The 19,010-nt window shown below is 42.6% G+C and overlaps 3 protein-coding genes across 3 annotated transcripts; 1 reads left to right on the top strand and 2 right to left on the bottom strand.

Annotated features, from left to right (window-relative positions):
- Positions 1-568: 568 nt before the first annotated feature.
- On the bottom strand, positions 569-6,139 carry LOC149108375 (uncharacterized). Its single transcript, XM_089295271.1, has 4 exons — positions 4,435-6,139; positions 2,396-4,042; positions 1,640-2,348; positions 569-1,385 (listed from the first exon to the last, which is right to left on the bottom strand). The coding sequence occupies exons 1-4, from the start codon at positions 6,137-6,139 to the stop codon at positions 569-571; spliced, it is 4,878 nt and encodes a 1,625-aa protein (XP_089151397.1).
- Positions 6,140-9,708: 3,569 nt separating this feature from the next.
- On the top strand, positions 9,709-15,656 carry LOC110049236 (N-acetyllactosaminide beta-1,6-N-acetylglucosaminyl-transferase-like). Its single transcript, XM_020755019.2, has 3 exons — positions 9,709-9,882; positions 13,261-13,408; positions 14,064-15,656. The coding sequence occupies exons 2-3, from the start codon at positions 13,277-13,279 to the stop codon at positions 15,180-15,182; spliced, it is 1,251 nt and encodes a 416-aa protein (XP_020610678.1). The 5' UTR covers positions 9,709-9,882; positions 13,261-13,276; the 3' UTR covers positions 15,183-15,656.
- On the bottom strand, positions 15,599-18,994 carry LOC110049232 (shieldin complex subunit 2-like). The gene is made up of 3 exons (XM_020755014.2): positions 18,854-18,994; positions 17,211-18,440; positions 15,599-16,971 (listed from the first exon to the last, which is right to left on the bottom strand). Exons 1-3 carry the CDS (start codon positions 18,978-18,980, stop codon positions 16,112-16,114), a joined length of 2,217 nt encoding a protein of 738 aa, XP_020610673.2. The 5' UTR covers positions 18,981-18,994; the 3' UTR covers positions 15,599-16,111.
- Positions 18,995-19,010: the final 16 nt, after the last annotated feature.

Genomic DNA, 19,010 nt, shown 5'->3' on the forward strand with positions numbered 1-19,010 from the left:
GTGCTAGCAGGCGTTCTTAAAATATTTTCGGTCGACACGCATACAAAAGACACGACAGCGGCCCCGCAAACGTCAAAGTCCAAACGTTTGCTAATCGTGATAAGTGTCTGTCCTAGCCATCCAATAGACACAGCTTAACACCAGGGCGGTGTAACTCCGTGCTGGAAGTCTTCACCTTGACGGATCGCACTCTTGAATCTCGTCCCACAAAGACCTCTGTTACACGACCCAAATTCCACTTGTTACGGGGAACATTCTCTTCCAAAATGAGCACGATATCTCCCACTCTAACATTTCGTTGATCCTTCAGCCACTTTTTTCGTTCGGTCAAGGTCGGTAAATAGTCGCTAATCCACCTTTTCCAAAAGACGTCGGTCAGATATTGCACCTTTCTCCATTGCTTCCTGCCTAGATGGTCTTCCCTGATGAAAACCCCCGGAGGCAATCCAGCCACCTTTCTTTGCAGCAAGAAGTGATTGGGGGTCAACGCTTCCAAGTCGGCAGGGTCATCCGACGCTGCTACAATCGGGCGGTTGTTCATAATTAATTCCACTTCGGTGAACAGAGTTCACAACGCAAACTCACTGAGCAGTCTGTCTCCCACGATAACCTTCAGGTGCTTCTTCGCACTCTGCACCAGTCTTTCCCAGACTCCAGACATGTGCGCCGCTGTAGGAGGGTGAAAAGTCCAGTTGACTCCTTTCTGCTGCAATTCTTGGTAGATCTTAGTGTTTTTCCAGCCCCTGATTGCTTTTTTTAATTCACGCTCCGTCCCAACAAAGTTAGTACCTCTGTCCGATCTGATCTCCTCAGGAGGTCCCGTTCGGCTGATAAACTGTCGCAAGGCCATGATGAAATCGTCGGTCTCCAATGACGGTACTAGCTCCAGGAAAACGGCTCGCGTTGTTAAACAAGTGAATAGGCATCCCCAGCGTTTTGCTGAACTGCGGCCCCATTTAACCATTAGTGGCCCGAAGAAATCGACACCGGAGAATGTAAAGGGTGGCTTGTACGGTTGCAATCTCTCTTTAGGAAGGGGAGCCATAACCTGCTTCATTGGCCTCTCATTCAGCCGGCGACACTTGAAGCAACTTCTAATGATATTCTTCGCCAAACCTCTGCCTCCGAGTATCCAGAACATTTTTCTCGTCTGCACTAGGGTTTGCTCTCTACCAGCATGGGCCAGACTTTCGTGACAGTAGCGAACAATCAGCTGACTAATGTGGTGTTTCTTTGGGAGTATGATCGGGTGCTTTTCGTCGTAGGACAGTACAACTGCTTCCTCCGGCCTCCAACACGAAGAACCGCCTCTGCCAGCACCGGTTTCAACTTCGCAAGTCTGCTGGAACTCTTTACTTCCTTGTTGGCTTTGAGGTCTCTCAGCTCTTCAGCGAAACTTTGAGCCTGAATTAACCTCATGATTAGCAGGGTTGCTTCACGTAGCTCCTCAGTCTGTGGTTAATGCTTCTGTATTTGAAGAGGTTTTCCGGTTCTTTAGCCAATGGCAAAAGCGCACTAGCCAAGCAACGCAACGTTGCAACTTTAACCACGAGCTATAGTAAGTCATCATCTTGTAAACGCAGGGGGCTTCTGAGTTGAGTCAAGCGTCAGGGTTTTAATCTTGATTGAATGAACTTGCACTTCATTCCGAACTTCAGGATCGTCTTGTGAGACTTCGCCAACCTCTGCTTGAGGCCAATTCTCTTCTGATTCCCATAGAAACTCTGGTCCTTTCCACCAACGATACTGATCGGTCAATTTCTGGGGTTTCAAACCACGGGAAGCGTCGTCGGCTGAATTCAATTTTCCTGGGCAGTGTCTCCATTGGTCTAGGCTGGTTATCTCACGAATTTCAGTAATCCTGTTGGCTACGTAGGCGTGAAAACGTTTGCTTTCGTTCTCGATGTACTGCAAGGTAGTTTGAGAGTCGGTCCAGAATACTACTCTTTCAATCTTGTAGGTTAACTCCTCTCGACAAACTTGATAAATCCTGGCAGAGAGCGTTGCAGCTTGCTGCTCGAGTCTTGGGATTGAAATCGGTCTCACTGGCATCGCCTTTGACTTGCCAATCAGGAAGGAACATTGAATAGAACCATCCTCATAGACGAACCGCAGATAGGAGCACATGCCGTAACCCTCATCTGACGCGTCAGAGAACTGATCAAGAGAGATTTCTTTGACTTCTCCGCATAGCTGGAAATGGCATCTCGGTATCTGCACTTGCGTCAAAGCAGACAGCTCAGACTTCCATCGTTCCCAATGGGCAAACTCACACTCTGGGACAGGATCATCCCATCCTAACTGTAATTTCCACAGTCGCTGCATGATCTTCTTTGCTTCCAGCACGACTGGACAGACGAAACCCATACGATCGTAAAGGGAACTGATAGCTGACAGGATCCCTCGTTTAGAGGCTGGTTTGTCTCGATAGGCAACTCATCCAAATCTAGGTTTACAGTTGGCCGCGCTCGTTCATCTTCGGGTATGCTCGCTAACACTTCTCGACTATTGCTCGTCCACTTAGTCAGACGAAATCCGCCCTTCTCGAGTAGGACCATCAATTCGTGTGCCAATGAAATCGCTTTGCTGGGTGTTTCTACGGCCTTCAACAGATCGTCAACGTAAAAGTCCTCTTGGACGGACTTAACGGCTTCTTCGCTAAAGATCTTCTTGTTATCGTCAGCGGTTCTTTTGAGACAGTAGTTTGCACAGCTCGGAGAATCTTTCGCACCAAAAATGTGAGAGACCATCTGGTACTCCTCAGGAGGCTTACGGAAATCAGCGTCTTCCCACCATAAGAAACGAAGGGCGTCGGCGTCCTCGGGAGGTACTTTCACCTGAAGGAACATAGATTGTATGTCTGCTGCAAGTACGATGCGTTCTTGTCTGAATCTCATTAACACACCAAGCAAACTGTTTGTTAAATCTGGCCCTCGATTCAACTGACTGTTAAGGGAGACCCCATCATGCAATGCTGCGGCATCGAATACCACTCGGATTTTTCCCGGCTTGTGTGGGTGGAAGACGCCGTGGTGTGGTAGGTACCACGTCCTGGAACTTCGAGCCGCAGCCTCATCTTCCGTCAAATTTCGTGCATATCCTTTTGTCAAAAGGTCATCCATTAAGTTCCGGTACTTACAGCACAACTGCTCATCTGTGCACAGCCGTCTTTTCAGGGAACGAAGTCTAGCTACAGCGGTCATTCGGTTGTTTGGTAACCACGGATTCCCGTGCTTCCACAGCATTCCTACCTCGTAGTGGCCATCTACTAGGCGAACAGAACTGTTCAGCTTGCCTAAGGCTTCTCGATCCTGAACTGACATCCCTTTCCTGCTGCTGCTGATCGAATCAATGTTCTCCAAACCAAGAAACTGACTCATTTGTTGGTCTAACATCTCGCTGCCATACTTCAGAAAGTTTACATTTACTTTGTCAGATTGGCTTCTAATGTTGCTATTAAGCGGACCCATAATGGCCCACCCAAATAGAGTACGAACAGCATATGGTTCTCCCGCTCCACCAACGCGAACTTCCTCCTGTATCTGGGCTTCAGGGACATTTGCTCCTATTAGCAACGTAACTTCTTCTCCACTAATCTCTGAAGGCTGTATGTCCTTTAAGTGTTCCCATTTCGACAGGTCCTGAGGCCTAGACATGTTCACATTGAGGCGTTCAACAACCTTGACATCCTTAATCTGGATTCGATGGCCTTCTGGACCTTCCATTGGTAAAACTGCCAGGTCCACTTTGCCTACACGTACTGTTGACTCCCCAGTCAAGGTACAAACTGCCAAGGACTCGAAGCTCTTCACTCTCAACTTCAGTTTGTCAGCGGTAGGTTTAGCAATAAACGACTCCTCGCTTCCCGTATCGAGCAACGCCCATGTGTTCACTGAGTTCCCATTTTCTCCTTCCACCCTTACAGGGACCACTTGCAGGGCAACTTTATGCGAGGTGAACGCTGTCGGACTGCACGCCTTGTAGGATGCGGACTTGGCAAAATGCACCGTACTGATCGTTGGGGTTTCACTGGTAGCTTGGTCTTAGGTGAAGGAAGTGGAGGTACCACCATCGGTCGTCATCACGTTCGCGGATACTCTAACATGGTCCTGGTTTTGACTAGAGGAGAATGTACTACCATCGCCCATCATAGTGCTAGCGGTTACCTTGACTTGGTCTTGGCTTTGGTAAGGGGGTCAACACACTGCGACACGGCGTTGTGCAAGAGGAGGTGATGTTTCTGTGGGCACAGGTTGCACTTCAATTTGGCAAGGCATTGGGAAACGAAGTGTCCCTTCCTCAGGCAGTTTAAACAAAGACCTCTACCTCGAACAAAGATTCGTCGTTGTCTCACAGTCATGTTCTTAAATTTATCGCAATCGGCCAACTTATGGGATACCTCGCAATTCATACATTTAACTGGGCGGCCTGTACCTCGTGAACCATTCTGGCCAGGCAGAGAAAGCTGCGTTGCTAGCGTAGTCACTTTACCGTCAGTTCTGCCGGGAGGAGGCACTTTCGAATTTCTCTTGCCAGATACATTCGCCGCTCTGCTTGTTTCGCCAATTCGTCCAAAGATTGGATCGTTTACAGCATCTGCGCGTTTCTCTACGAACTCCACAAGGTCTTTAAAGCTCGGCAACATCCCCCGCTCGCGGATCCGTTGCACTTCATCCCTCCATCTAGCCTGATGGACAGTAGGCAGCTTTCTGGACATTCTTCCAAGGTTTGACAGGTTCATTTCTGACAGGGCGTTCATTTCTTTCAGAGTCTCGTATAAGGTCCTGCTACAATCTGCAAACTCCCTCAGGCCTTCTCTGTCACTGTTTGAAATGTTTGGTCCTTCAATTAAAGCATCAACACATGCTTTGGCTATCATGTGTGGCTGGCCAAATCGTAGCTCCAATAATCGCATGGCTTTCTTAACTCCACCAGGCGAGCCTTCGAATCCTGCTACAGCCTTTTTTGCGTTGCCCTCGAGAAACTGCACCAGACGGGACATCTTTTGTGCGTCGGACAGACTCCGAGACTCCACCATTTGATGGAAACGTGTTTTGAATTTGAAGAACTCACACGGATCTCCGGAAAACTTTACCACCTCCAGGGGGAGCAAGCTCGCACCCGTAGCAATCAGGTTCATATTAGTGACAACACTCTCGAGAACACTAGTACTGTCAGTATTAATAACCTTAAATGAAGCTCCGCGTTCACCATCTGGCTGAGGAAAAGGAGGAGTCCTAGGGTTCAATGCTGATCTTGGAACCTCCTCAAGAAGTCTTGGATCTGGAACGCTGGTACGCGGCTGAGACCCTTTCAGGCAAGTTTCAGGAATAAATAGTTCAAGCTTCTCATTTACTCGCGGATCAGAGTACTGGACTACCTTCTCCAAAGCAGCTGGCTCAGTAGATGGTTCGTTGACGATAGGCACTTCTTCAGACCCTTCGCTTCCCTTGTCTAAATCCAAATGTTCGTAAAAACGAGTCTTTATTCGAGCTAAATCAGCCTCGTCCTCGGCGTCAGCTATCTCATTTTCTAACTGTAACAGCTGCTGTTTCAACTTTCTCTCTTTAGCTCTCTTTAACTGAGCCAATTTCGCTTCGGCCAAAACGCTTTCTACTGCAGCATTTTCACGTGATCTTGAACCACTACTTGAACTACGACCTGAACGTCTCGATTTTCGAGAACCAGTCAAAACGGAACTTTGTGCATCTCTAGGAAAACTAACACGTTCTTCGGAAATACCTGGTTCCTGAGCTGAAGGCGCTCTGCCTCCTGTTCCTCCACTCTGAAGTTCTGCACGGGTCAGGAACTGCTCAATCAGAAAGCCGTATCTTTCGTACGCTCGGGTCTGATCATTGAAGCGATCTCTTTCATTCGCTCTTTCAATATCCTCCGATAAATGGCTCGTAATTTCATTGTACACAAAACAATACCGCGCCCATTGATCCTTTAAACGACGACTCAGCTCCGTTACTTCGCTTGTAAAACGATAATCCTTGAGCACTTCGTCTAAACGGCTAAAAATCTTTGTCATTTCGCCGAGGTGACCAACTTTCGACCTTTTCCAGACCGTAATCCTTTCTTTCGGCACTCCTTGTTCCCGAACATCGTCGCTTTCGGCCAAGCTGTGCGGCTCCATTCGCAGAAATTATCTGTTCATCCGCAGGATTTCGAAGAATCCACAGAATTTCGAAGAATGAAAACTCCACGTTTTAATCCTGACCTTTACCTCAGAGTTCCACAGCGTCGTACAATTTTTCTTAGCCTTAATATGCGTTTCTACGCATCACATCTCAATCTACGTTCGCTTCGAAATTCTCTGAGCTTCTTACGAAACTTTCTTCGCGAACTTCGCGAACTAACTTACATACTAATTCTCAAAGAGTAAAGTTGAACGTACTTATTCAAAACAAAATGTCACGTGCACGCGAAACTTATCACATCAGTCGGATTCTATTGATATTCTATTCGATGGATGTTCATTTGACTTGTCAATTATTCGAATTCACGTGCTAGCAGGCGTTCTTAAAATATCTTCGGTCGACACGCATACAAAAGACACGACATAAATAATTTGTTAACTGATTCTTGTTAGACCTGTTAAAATCCCTTGGTACATTTATGTTCTGCGAGCACCGTTGCTACACTACATGTTTTCGGGTCAGCTGCGTTGTTCAGCAACTCGTTTGTTTACTCGCGGGTGTCCATCGAGAAAACAAAATAAAAATTGAAATCTAGATTTTGGAAGCGCTCTTTTTGGAATTAGTCGCGTTAGAATCCTTAACTTATTTTTAGTCTCCTGTCCAATTTTTCAGTCAAACCTTGCCCTTTTTACTGACCTTTCCAAGGAGTTTGATAGCGATGTTTAAATTACTTTATTGCTAGTTCACAATTCGACCCAAATAAAGAAAAGATTCCTTACAATAGCAGCGGCACCTCGTTAGAGGATGTTTGTACCAAGAGCACGTTCAGTTAATGAGATGGATAGTTTTAACTGGAAATCCCGCCCACGAAGCTGGGAGTTTGCAAATCTATTTCTTGTAACACTCATGTTGTATGAAATAGTTAACAACAACTTTTTTCTTTTAACTTAGTGTTATCCTAAACTTTTAAGCAGTAGGAACGGAGATTGTAACTTTTATATCGCTCACGTTACCTTATTTAGGTCAACCACTTAAGAATAGTCGGTTAAAATCAAGTTAGAAAATGTTTTAGTCAACCTCGATAACCTCGAAGGAAAATATGCTAAGTAGCTTGGTGCGCAGTCGCAATAGAACCCTATTCGAACTGTGCATGACATTACGTTAGCCTAATTGACAGTTTGACATTGATTTGATGGATGACGTGGTTGTCCCTTTAAAAGGAACGTGACGAGTTAGCTCCTCGTAGTTGTAGTAATTGCTGTAATCAGTCAAGAGTGGCGGTAAGAGAACATTGCGAGTATTGTACCGAAGTCATCAATAGTGGAAATAAAAAGAGAAGCAACCAAACAAAGAGTGTTGAAGTGATCGGCTAATTTCCCCAAGGTCGCTTTAACAATAGTTAATAGAAGGGAATGGTTATGAAACCGCACAAAGTTCTCAGTGTTGTAGGTTTTTGTTCGCTTTTTCGGCCTTGACCGTGCACAAAACACAATAATTGTTTACTCCGTACTGAGGAACTAACCAATAGAAACGTTTTGATTACGTAATTCATACACAGTGTATGAGCGCAAAACAAAAGAGTGTGCACGGTCGCGGACCTTTCAACATAAAGCTTTGCATCTTTGTTTGCTTCTTTGACGTTTGCCAGGCTTCATAACCATTTCCCTCTAAAAGCTATGTCCTGAGATGAATCTCTAACAAAGGTATTAAGACAAGATAGTTGGACAAAAGGTACAAGGTACAGCATGAATGAAATATTAGTGAAAGTTTGAAAGATTTGTCATACTGTTGTCAAAGTAGATCAATCGATGTATGTCGAATTAATGTGGAAAAACTTCTGGATGGGACACAAGTGGCCTTATTGTGGATGTTATTTGAAAACTCTTAAAATTACATATTAAAAAATCTCGAAATGTTAAAATATAGGAAACGACCAGTAAATGTATTTAATAATGTAATGGGAATAAAAACGTCTAGTGATTAAAGAATAAATTTGACTAATTCATTCATCAAATAATGTGAGCAATGCAAGCCTGGCCAGATTCGACTTTATTCCAATTTTAAGTAAAGCCTTTACCTCATTGCAAAAGGGATGTTCCAATGGTCCACGTTTGACGGCTGATGTTTAGCCACGTTTATATGGATTTAAAATTGCATTGTAAAACGTAAGTTGCCCCACATTCAGATCAAAGTTTTCTATGAGCAAACCCGTGAATTTCCCAGTAAATGATGGTTGACAAGAGCTAACTTTTGCGTTTTATGAAATTACTCTTTTCGTAAGAAACACTAATGTTTTAAAGAGAAAATTACAATAAGCAGCAACCATTAAAGCTTCTTTAACTGAAAATAATGATTCTGACAGTGAACTTTGCAAAGATCTTTTCTCGATCCGGACTTATTTGAAAAAGTGTTTACCACCGCAGTACAAAAACGTCGACAGATACAAGGCAACCTTTCGATTACCTGAATTAAACCTTTCGAAGCATCTACGTCATTGCATGACATACTCCTGAACGACTGAGGTAACAACACTAATGACAAATTTTAATTTTAACACAATTAATCTGAGTTATTTGAACTAATAGTTACAAATTTACTTATAAATGAGAAATGAGTGGAAATTTTAAATCATAGCTGAGATTATAGCGCCCCAAGATAAAGAGCTTTCATTGTCATGTATATCAATCTGCCCAGTGAGCTTGATATCATGCGATTTTTTTCCAGATAAACCTATGCGACCATTGCTTCAGTGCTAAAGAAAACATGCTTGCTAGTCGGCGGAAGATATTGGTTTTGGGAGACCTGCCTTTCAAAGAAGCTGAGTAAATAAATTGATATTTCAGCAGAGTAACCTTTTACGAAAAGACAGAGCAAACACAACGTTATTTACCCAGGATTCGAGACTTTTCGATATTATATTTACTTTGTAGGCAACGTGTTAAGTGTGAAGCTTTATTTTTTGCTGTTGTCCATATGTCAGCTAAACGGCCTGTCTAACGTGATTAAGGTGTAAATCTTTAGCGATACGACTTTACGGAATAGGTAAGCTTGTGATCTTACCAGTCTGTTTTCTAATATATTGCTTTAAAGTGAGTCAGTCAGTATTTAAATAGTTCGAGAAGATAAATGTTGTAAAATGTTTTTGTCCAAGATACCTCGCCACTGAGTCAAGAGCTGCTGACAATATTAGACTTTTGGTGATTCAAGTGCTATATACGAGAATTTGACGGCAAAGCGCGGGACTTTTTGTGCGTGGAAAATAAAAAAATTGCCATGCTTTGATCTAAAACATAAAAAAGATACTAGTAATAATTAACACCATTGCACAAGAACCCGGGACAAAAATAATAACATTGCTTAAAATCAAATTAAAAAAAAAAGTTGTGCGTTGAAGAGGAACCTTTATGCTGGGCTCGCTCTGTGTAAACATACAAGCCGTAATGAAGCTTTTTTCCCCGGGTTTGGCTCATTTGTCCCGATTTGAACAGACTTGGATATTTCAATATACGTTTATTGACCGACTCATGCGTGTTCAAAACAAAAAGAAATACTGATGTTTTCCGCTTCAATAGGCAGGCGAACTTAAAATTCATACTCAACACGACGTCACCGCTTTAGAAGCGAAAATAAATGCATGCTGTGTTTTTGGAGGCCATTGTACGTCGAAAAGGTTTGCAGTAGGTAAACTAATCGATGGAAACGGCAACTGGGTATGCAGTACTTTAAGTTAGTGAGCCAGGTAAGTTTGAATTGTTGCCATAATCTTAAATATCAAGATAAATTCTAATACTACCGAAGACTAAATAACTGACTAACGAATCTGTGGAATTTTGGCCTTCGCGTATCGCTTTTATGTGCTTAAGATACAAGGAAATGACTGAGTTTGCACTGAATGGATTTCATTTCACGTTGGCTGTGCCGTTCCCGACGTTTGTTCGTGATTTTCCAATTAAGTTGGTGGTAAACTTGCCTACTTGTTACTTACTATTAATGGTAGTTATTAATCAAAATGCACACTTCCAAACTAAGTCAGTGTGAATTAAGATACGAGCGAACTGGCGCAATGGTATGCTGTGGAAGTTCAGTTCGCGCTGGGCAACGATCAGCAACACTAAAAAAAGATATAGGATCGTTTTACTCGTTTAGGAGAATTGGTGCAATTAGCTGTAGTCATTTACCGTAACTCCTCGAATTAGCCCCCCCGGACGCTTATTTCAAATTAGGAGAAGACGGTGGGCGCTTGTTCGAGGGGGGGTGCTAATTTAATTTTTTCCAAATTGTGGCCTGACAAGATCTTTTTTCAAATACATCATGTGCGCGTAAGCAAAAACATAAGCTGTTTATCGGCAATACAAGCTGATCCTAAAGTTTAAATCGCGGCACGGTTAGTATTTGTAATTCATTTTTTTTAAACTTACGGTGTTTACAAATTGAAACAAGAAATTGTAGGATGCAACTTGGAAAAACAGAACTGATGTTTCCTGTATTAAATAAAAGTGCTGGAGCGATCTGTGTCCATGAATAAAATTCAAAAAAGGAGTTTAAAACAGATTTAAAAAACGTTAAAACTGAATTTTCCACCGCCTTCTGCGGTCTTCTTCAGAGAAATGTTCTCAGCAGGAGCCACGGAATGCAAAGGTATCCGGTCACCTCGCCACCAGGAAATTTCGCTACCAACGAACTCGCCACCAAGCGAAGTCACCTCGCCACCAAACACCAACAAAGAGATAAACTAGTCGACTAAAGTAGTCGAGGTGAATTAGCTGGCGAATCGGTTTGCCGCACTCTTGTTTTGTTACTTTCTTGTTATGATTGTGCAGTATTCTTTTGCATCATTGAAATGGACAATGCATTGCCTTCTTTGCTTTTTTTTCGAGTCGCATACATAGATTATTCCTCGTTCTTTTATCCACTGCCTTATTAGATTACTGGTGGCGAGGACACTTCGCTTGGTGGCGAGGTGACTTCGCTTGGTGACGAGTTCGTTGGTGGTGAAACTCCCTAGTGGCGAGATGACCGGTAACCAATGAAAATATGTAGCTTAGACATCATTGTTCATTGCCCCTTGGGGAGTAAACCAGTAAACATGTAAATTACCAATGATTGTGAAAAAGGCTGGTCGAAAGTGAAACTATACATTTGTTGTCTAATAACTCGTCCATAAAATGGGGGGCGCTTATTCGGGGGGGGGGCTTATTTTAATTTTGGCTGATAGGAGAGGCGCTTATTTGAGGGAGGGGGAGCGCTAATTCGAGGATTTACGGTATTCTCACAACTGACTAAAACTAAAACATGTAGGTATTGGTCGGAAAAGAACAGGAACTTGCAACTGAGGAACAAATCGGTTTCAAACTGTTGTTACATAATGAATTTATGATATTAGTTTCTTTGCTAAAGGAACAAACAAAACTCGCTTTGCATGAACTGATGGATGCGATTTATCATGATGTTGAGTATAAAATGTAAAAACACAGCCCGGACGTCAATAAAAAGAACAATAGCGGCAAAACTAAACGAAATTTGCAAATTGGAAGAAAAGTAAATATTATGGTTCTAAATCATCTGCCCTGGTACTCGTTCAAAATATTATGGTATACGAGTCGTTACAGAGGTGTGTAAAGGGTGTGTAAAGTACTGTTAAGTAACTGGTCTTTTTTATGGGCGAATCTTTGTTTACAGTGTTATCCATGGCTATTCGAGTGAACCGGAGTGCTTGTCAGGTTTGCCAAACTGAAAAAAAAAAAAAGAAAAAAACCTGCGGTGTTAACACTCTGTCAATACGTGAGATGGGAGTAGCCAAATTCAAAACAAAACCACTGAAATGGTTTTAGTGTGGAAAAAAGGAGTGTCCCTAGTCGAGGACTTCATTTCAGAGAAGGAAAAAAATGACAAATAGTTATATGCAGATTTATTCCATTGAAATTTTTTCAGAGAGTGAAATTTTTGACTTGGCAACCACAAGATATAAATTGTGTGTCACTTGGCATAACGAGTATTTTGCAAGACAAAAGAAGGTTTTCCTTACAGATATGAAGTTTTCATCGTGTAGCCATTCAATTTGTTATCAGGTGTACAGTAGACATTTCACATGGGCGACTTGTATGGCCCAGTTATGCCGAGGTAAGCTAATTTTACTTTTACAAAGAAATTAAAAGCGCAAAATTCGAACGCAAGGACATCTGTAAGCCTGCTATTGAGCACTTTAGTAGACATCAAATTGTAGTTAACAAGAACCCCTGTACAAGGCTTTTTCTTTCATGAAAGTCCTTTGAAGAGAGCATTAACGTTTTTAACGCCATAAAGTGACTTTGGACAAAATGAAATTTTTGATTTTGAATTTGCAAATTAAGATAATAATAATGCTATTGTTTGACGTATCTTTGTAGTATAGGCAGCGTATTTTAAGAAAATGAAGTATGCTATACAAACCGCACAAATATGGCTCAGCAATATTGGCCGCTACAAAACGCTAATGTTGCTACAATCTGAGCTAATCTGGAGCCATTCTTAATTACTATTCAGTCTGGAATACACAAACCTGACAACTGAATTGTAACTGATAAAAATTAGACACAATAGGCGTCATGATTGTTTTCATGTTATAGTCCAAATAAGCCATGCGGTCTGCCAAGGTGCAAATATCAGAAAGAATACACAGGGCCTCAACCCTACCCCTTTACTGAACGCTGGTTTTGGCTTCACCTCATTGTCTTCCTGATCTTCTGTAATTCATTTGTTTTCCATGATTGTTTTGCGTGAGGGTTCGACTTCAATGGTGTTTAAGGTCACTCAACTCTTCGGCCACTGGAGTAGATGTCGGAGGTTTGACAAGGACATTAAAAATTCCTTTCTGATGACGGCAACTACAGAGATCCGTGTAGCGTTTTTGATTGGTTGTTACTTGCGCGCGAAAATTTGAAACCGCGAGCAACAACTAATGAATGAGCTGACACTACTTTGATCCCCACAGAGCAACGTCATCAGATTGAAATTTTCAGGTCGATGCGCGGATGGCTCTCAGGCAGGAAAGAATCGAGAGATTAAATTAAGGCGCACTCAGGGTAACAAACATGAAGTCATTCGTCCTGACCTAAAACTCTGCTTTCTTTTCCTTCAGGTTACTGCTTGTGAGAATGTTTTCGTTTTGCATTCCACGGCGCAGGACAAAGCGTCGAATTCTCTCCTCTTTATTGATTCTAGCCGTTCTCCTAACGTTTTGGTTGGTGCGTCAAGAAGTCAACAAAACAAAACGGGATGTACAATCGGTAATACCAAGTAACCTATTCTATATATTATCACGTGTACGTAATATTCGTGCCGAGTTAGTTGTTTCTAATGAGGCCTCACCTTGCATTTTCAAATGTAGAATACTTATGAATTTTATTTTCACATTGGAAGAACCCTCCCAAACTGATTCTAATGTCTACATTAAAAACTTAGGCTCTGCGGTCAAACGCACTGCGCACGCGTAGTCGTAACCTAAAATGTCGTTATATGCCGCAAATTTGCTTAGTTATCCACTTTCGCTGAAACCTGTTTTCATGGCGTCTTGTATTTTATTTTTTAGTACTGTACTCTTCAAGAATTTAATTAGGCCATTAAAATCGAAGCCAGAAAATTCAAAGACGTGACGAATGATGGGAAGAAACTAGAGAAGAGAAAGCCACAGACTTTTTTCTCCTTCCCGTCATCCACCGCGTGTTGCAATTTCATCATAGCAGACGACTGGGTACGAGTCAGAAGCACACGTATTATGTATTCACTCGCGAGAAAGCATTACGTTACTTGCATAGAAACCTGTCTTTAGGTATTCGGCTTAATTCAGAAAGAACTTCACTGAATTGTTTATCTACTGAACGGAGCCGTTGTCCCGTAAAAACTTGACACAGTCTCTAAAAGTTCATTTTCATTTTCTTTTAGTTTGAGGATGAAAGTTGGAACGAGTGCGTGACACTGATCCAGGGAAATTCTCCAAGCAAGTCGAGTCACGCACCTTCGCGTAGTGACGACGATGTCGTCCTAGAAACTTACAGTGCTAGAGAATGCTATTCCATCGCGCAAGAGCGTTTCCCTCACCCTTCCCCATCGGATGATGAACTTGGCTTTCCAATTGCCTTCACGATTTCGGTGTATAAATCTGCTCAACTCTTGGAAAAACTCTTACAGGCCATTTACATGCCTCAGAACATCTACTGTATTCACATCGATTTAAAATCTTCCGACACTTTTCGCGCGGCGGTCACCGAGATGATTAGATGTCTACCAAATGTTTTCTCGTCAACGAAAAGCGTAGACGTTATATATCCACATATAAGTATCTTGTACGCGCAGTTCAACTGCATGGAGGACTTGGTTAGGACTAGTAACAACTGGAAGTATTTGATTAATCTTGTGGGGCAAGATTATCCTCTATATTCTAATCGTGAGTTGGTCAAAGCCTTACGCGGTCTTAGTGAAAAGAATAACATCCAAAGCTTCTCTCATCCGGATATAAAACGCCGCACTAAATACTCATACGAGGTCAAGCTGCAAACTGGGGGTTCAGACCATGGAACTTACAAATATTTGAAAACCTCCAGAAAGAAAGCACCCCCCCCGTTCAACATCGAACTTTACAAAGGCGCAAATCACGTGGCCTTGACCAAGGCATTTGTTGAATATATTTTGTTTAACAAGACCGCTCGGGCGTTTATCGAGTGGCTTTCAGACACAAGAAGTCCGCCAGAAACATTTTACTCTTCTTTACAGCAGCATCCAGGAGTCCCTGGCGGTGTGGTAGGCCAGCAGCCCGTTTTCATAATGCGCGCTATCAACTGGATCGAGAAAGATAGAGGTAAGCGGCCAAACTATGAGTGCCACGGAGAATGGATACGACTAATCTGCTGGATTGACATCCGGGATTTACAGTGGGTTCTTGGTGAAACAATGCGCGGAAAGTTGTTTGTACAGAAGATACCGTTCGATTTTAATGACGATGTACTTCGATGCTTATCAATTGCGCGGCAAAAGAGGAGTTATGGAGAGTACTTCTTCTCTTGAGTTTATTACGTGGAATGGTCTTTATAACCTTAGCCTATTCCACGAGATCGGCAGGACTTGAAGCTGCAAAGCGTCGATAACGGGGAGTAGCAAAAAAAAAAAAGAAGAAGAAGAAGAAGAAGAAGAAGAAGAACAAAGGTCAAGTGCTTGAGACGAGGAGGGGCTTTTTTCCAAGCCCCGCCATTTTTCGTCACTCGCCATTTTAGGCGGTGTATCATGTTTTCCAGCTAACCTATAAACGCCTGGAACAGACTATTTCATTCTCACACTGTTGTCCTAAATGTTTTTCTCTGCCGAGTGCGGACAAAGGTGATCGATGATGTACTAGGGACGAGAATGAGAATCGAATCACGATTGCTAAGAGCTCGCGCGCACCTTCCTCCCCCTTCCAAAAAAAGCAATAAAAACAATAGTAATAATTATAATAACAATTCTAATTGTAATAACAACAATAAAGAAAAACAGAGGGGCAAATGCTGTTGTGGTTATAAAACTGGTTTTAGATGTTTGCTTCTTTGTTCGGAGGTTTGGTTTTATAATAGAGGTGTCTTGATTGTTGATTTTTTAAAGGCTCTTAAAATAGGTGGTATTTATTTTTGCAGAAACTATATAAAATGTAACTCTGATCACTGAGCTTATTTCACTTTTCTTATGTCTGATTGTATCCACACTCAAACACGCGAACAGTTCACGTTTTGGTCAAATTCTCTAAGTTCAGATTCACTCGAAGGATATTTGATTCCCACTGGCAAGTCAGAAAACAGCGCTTGCACATGTTCAGGTTCTCGCCTTAAACTTCGTCATGTTACCCGGCGACAATCATGGGATAAACGCGAGCTAAGTCAAATTTGGCGGTCCTTCCTCGACCCAGGACCCAACCATGCACGACTTAACCATGCTTAAAAAAAAAACAAAACTAGTTGGTAAAACTACTTTCCATCCAGATTAGAACAAAACCCACCCTCTAAAACATCGATTTGCCGAAGAGTGAACGACCTGTTCTCAATAAAGCTATTTTCATCGAGTACTACACGACAGGCAACGAGTGCCTTACACTGAGTACCCTTAGTAACAAGTGCATCCACGCCATCAACAAAACTATCCACGTAACTCTGGTCACGTGACGCCACGTGAGGGGTTCTTTGAAGCAACGTTTTGGCGGGAAAATCTGAAAAGAGGTGGGAAATCGCGCTGTTGAACGCTTCCACTTCTACGGACACGCGAGAGTCACTGAGGGTTATAGTCAATGGCTTGTAGTAATGGCCTATACTGTATTTGTACTGGGGATTTGCCACAACACAGTACAAACACTGACCGTAAACTTCGTTTTGATCTTGTTCGAGAACCCGCGAGCACGAACCGCAACCAATGTACACCAGTTTCTCAAGCTTCTCTTTCAGTCGATCCCTTGTGGATCCGGTTTGGTCCAAAACGATAACCTCATCTTGACAATGGAATTGTGCCGAAGAAATCCTCGCTTCGACTTCAGCCAAGCCCGAGTATTTCGACTCCAGCAAATCGCGCAAGTTTGCGAATTTTCTAGCTTGCTCGGAGCCTCCGTCAAATCGTGACATGATAGAAAGTGCATTGTTGTCTTTTGGGGATAGTTTTGACTTAGTTGATCTAGGGGTCGAGTGAAGCGTCACACATCCATTATCACTGCTGTATTTGGCCGTGAGGAACTGGAATTCCCACACCTGCCCCAGTCCTTCTTGAAGCTGGTTCATCCACACGGCCTGTCTCCCCCAGAGGACGAGTTCTATTGTATCACATGGTCGCTCTGCTAAAACTGTAAGACAAAAGGATACAACTTGTGAGATTAATACTTTCATTGTCCGTAATACGGTTAACTCTTGTCCCACTACCCTACTAACATATATGGACGTCGTCAAAACTGACTATGACCATACTTGAATTCACACGAAGTTTATAAGGTTAATTTACATGCTACCAGTCCAAATTTCCAGGGAGACGTCGTGGGAAAGAGTTCTTTCAAGATGTGTTATAGCAACATACAGTAACACTCACCTGCTGTAATTTTGGTCAGTTGTTGACCACCAAAACGATAAGTACTCAATGACGGCGAGGTTCTGTGAACACTAATAAGCCTACCCCTGAAGTGAACCAAGGTGTTGTCACGTAGTTGCAGAATCTGAGTAAATTCAACATTTCTCTTTGTTAGAGAGGCAGCAAGGAGATAGGGATGTTCTGTTCTAGTCCATTTGACGAGGGCATCAAGTCTTCCTTGCGAAACTAACTTTAAGCAATTGTTTGAAAGCAGGCTTTTGGGTTGATGAAGATTGTAGAACCCCGAGCTGATTGTTGTCTGCCCAACATATTCCTCACGCCATTTCCCAACCTTGATCGATGTCGCAACAGCAAAATCACCTGCTGATATTTTATCAGTCCATGTTGAAGCTTCTCGCCACAATGTTAGTTTAAAACAAGACTTTGACTCATCAGCGACAACCAGCGAAGACAGAGCTACAAAGCTTCCAGCATTCACGCCCGACTTAACCTGAACTTCACGAGTGTCATTAACTTGAATAACAAAGAAGAGTAGATTTACCAAGGCGTTTTCTTGGGTGCATTCTTTGAGGACAGTAAGCTTGTCACAAACTCTTGGTACTGCAAAATCATGCAAAGAAACTCCAGGGTCACGAGCATTGTGATCGACAATTGTCAGAGAGACATCGGCATCCCTTCGGGAGGTCATCGGTTTAGAGATTTTTCTTCTACCTGTGCTTTTGTTAATTGGGCTGCAGATGTCACTAAATGAAGAAAAATTTTTGTCTTGAGCGTAAACGTCCTCCATTGTCAAATGATGTGTATCAGAATTACAAGAAAAATCTTGACTCTCGCCAGTCTTTCTTTTAACACCTCTATGATAGTCATCACTAGAAATGCTAGAGCTTCGAGCACTGTTCTCAACAAGAAGTCTTTGACTTGCAGACCTTATATCTTCAAATTCTTTCTGTAAATCTGAAAGGTTGTCAGCTGAGTGGCATTCCTTATCAAATCCAAATGACACCTCAAAAGGCAGTGAAGAGCTTTCACTGTTCCTAAATTCGCTTTCCAGGTAGAAACAAACTGACTCTTGAATTGCAAGTGGGTCATATTCAAGTTTGATGTCATTTTCATTGGTAAGTTCAACATCTCTGCTACCATTGTAACACTGCTGATCACAAACAACAAAGGAGTTTCCACTAAGCTGTAGGGTGGATTTCCTCCAGTGGTTGCCAGCATTCAGTTGACCTTCTGCACGATGTAAAAAATAAAAATAATCAATGACTTTACAATAAAGGGCATAAAAGAAATCGTTAAAAGAAAAGAAGACTGTTAATTTCACTGAGAAACGATCAAGACACAAACATGTATCCAGATCTGAGTTTTCACCCCCCCCCCCCCCCAGCAGTCGGGGTGGGGCGGGGGGGGGGGAGGGTCTTGGCCCCCACCGCTGAAATGGAATGGAACTAGCAATCGAAACTATGAACTTCCTGAGGCTCTGTATATTATTAAAAGGAAGGTATCCCTTACCTCCATAATTATTTCCTTACTTGTTCCTTATCCCTAAAACTCCAAGATAATCTATTCCTTACCACCGCTACATGGTCGTTGGTGCGTTCATTTTCCACTCATTAACACCATGGAGGAAACTACATGTAACTTACCTTTATTTTTAACGCTTGTCGTTTTTTGTATGCAATCTACACATACAATCGGGGCGGTGAAAATGAGAACTTTCGAGCGTTTTGACGAGTCCTGTTCCGCAAGTCGTTCTGCTAGCTGTTCCGCCATGTTGGATTACGGGCAGCAGTTTAAATTTAA

This window comes from Orbicella faveolata, unplaced genomic scaffold, assembly GCF_042242905.1.
Source record: "Orbicella faveolata isolate gen_17 unplaced genomic scaffold, um_ofav_v1 contig_26, whole genome shotgun sequence".
NCBI classification, from domain to species: domain Eukaryota; kingdom Metazoa; phylum Cnidaria; class Anthozoa; order Scleractinia; family Merulinidae; genus Orbicella; species Orbicella faveolata.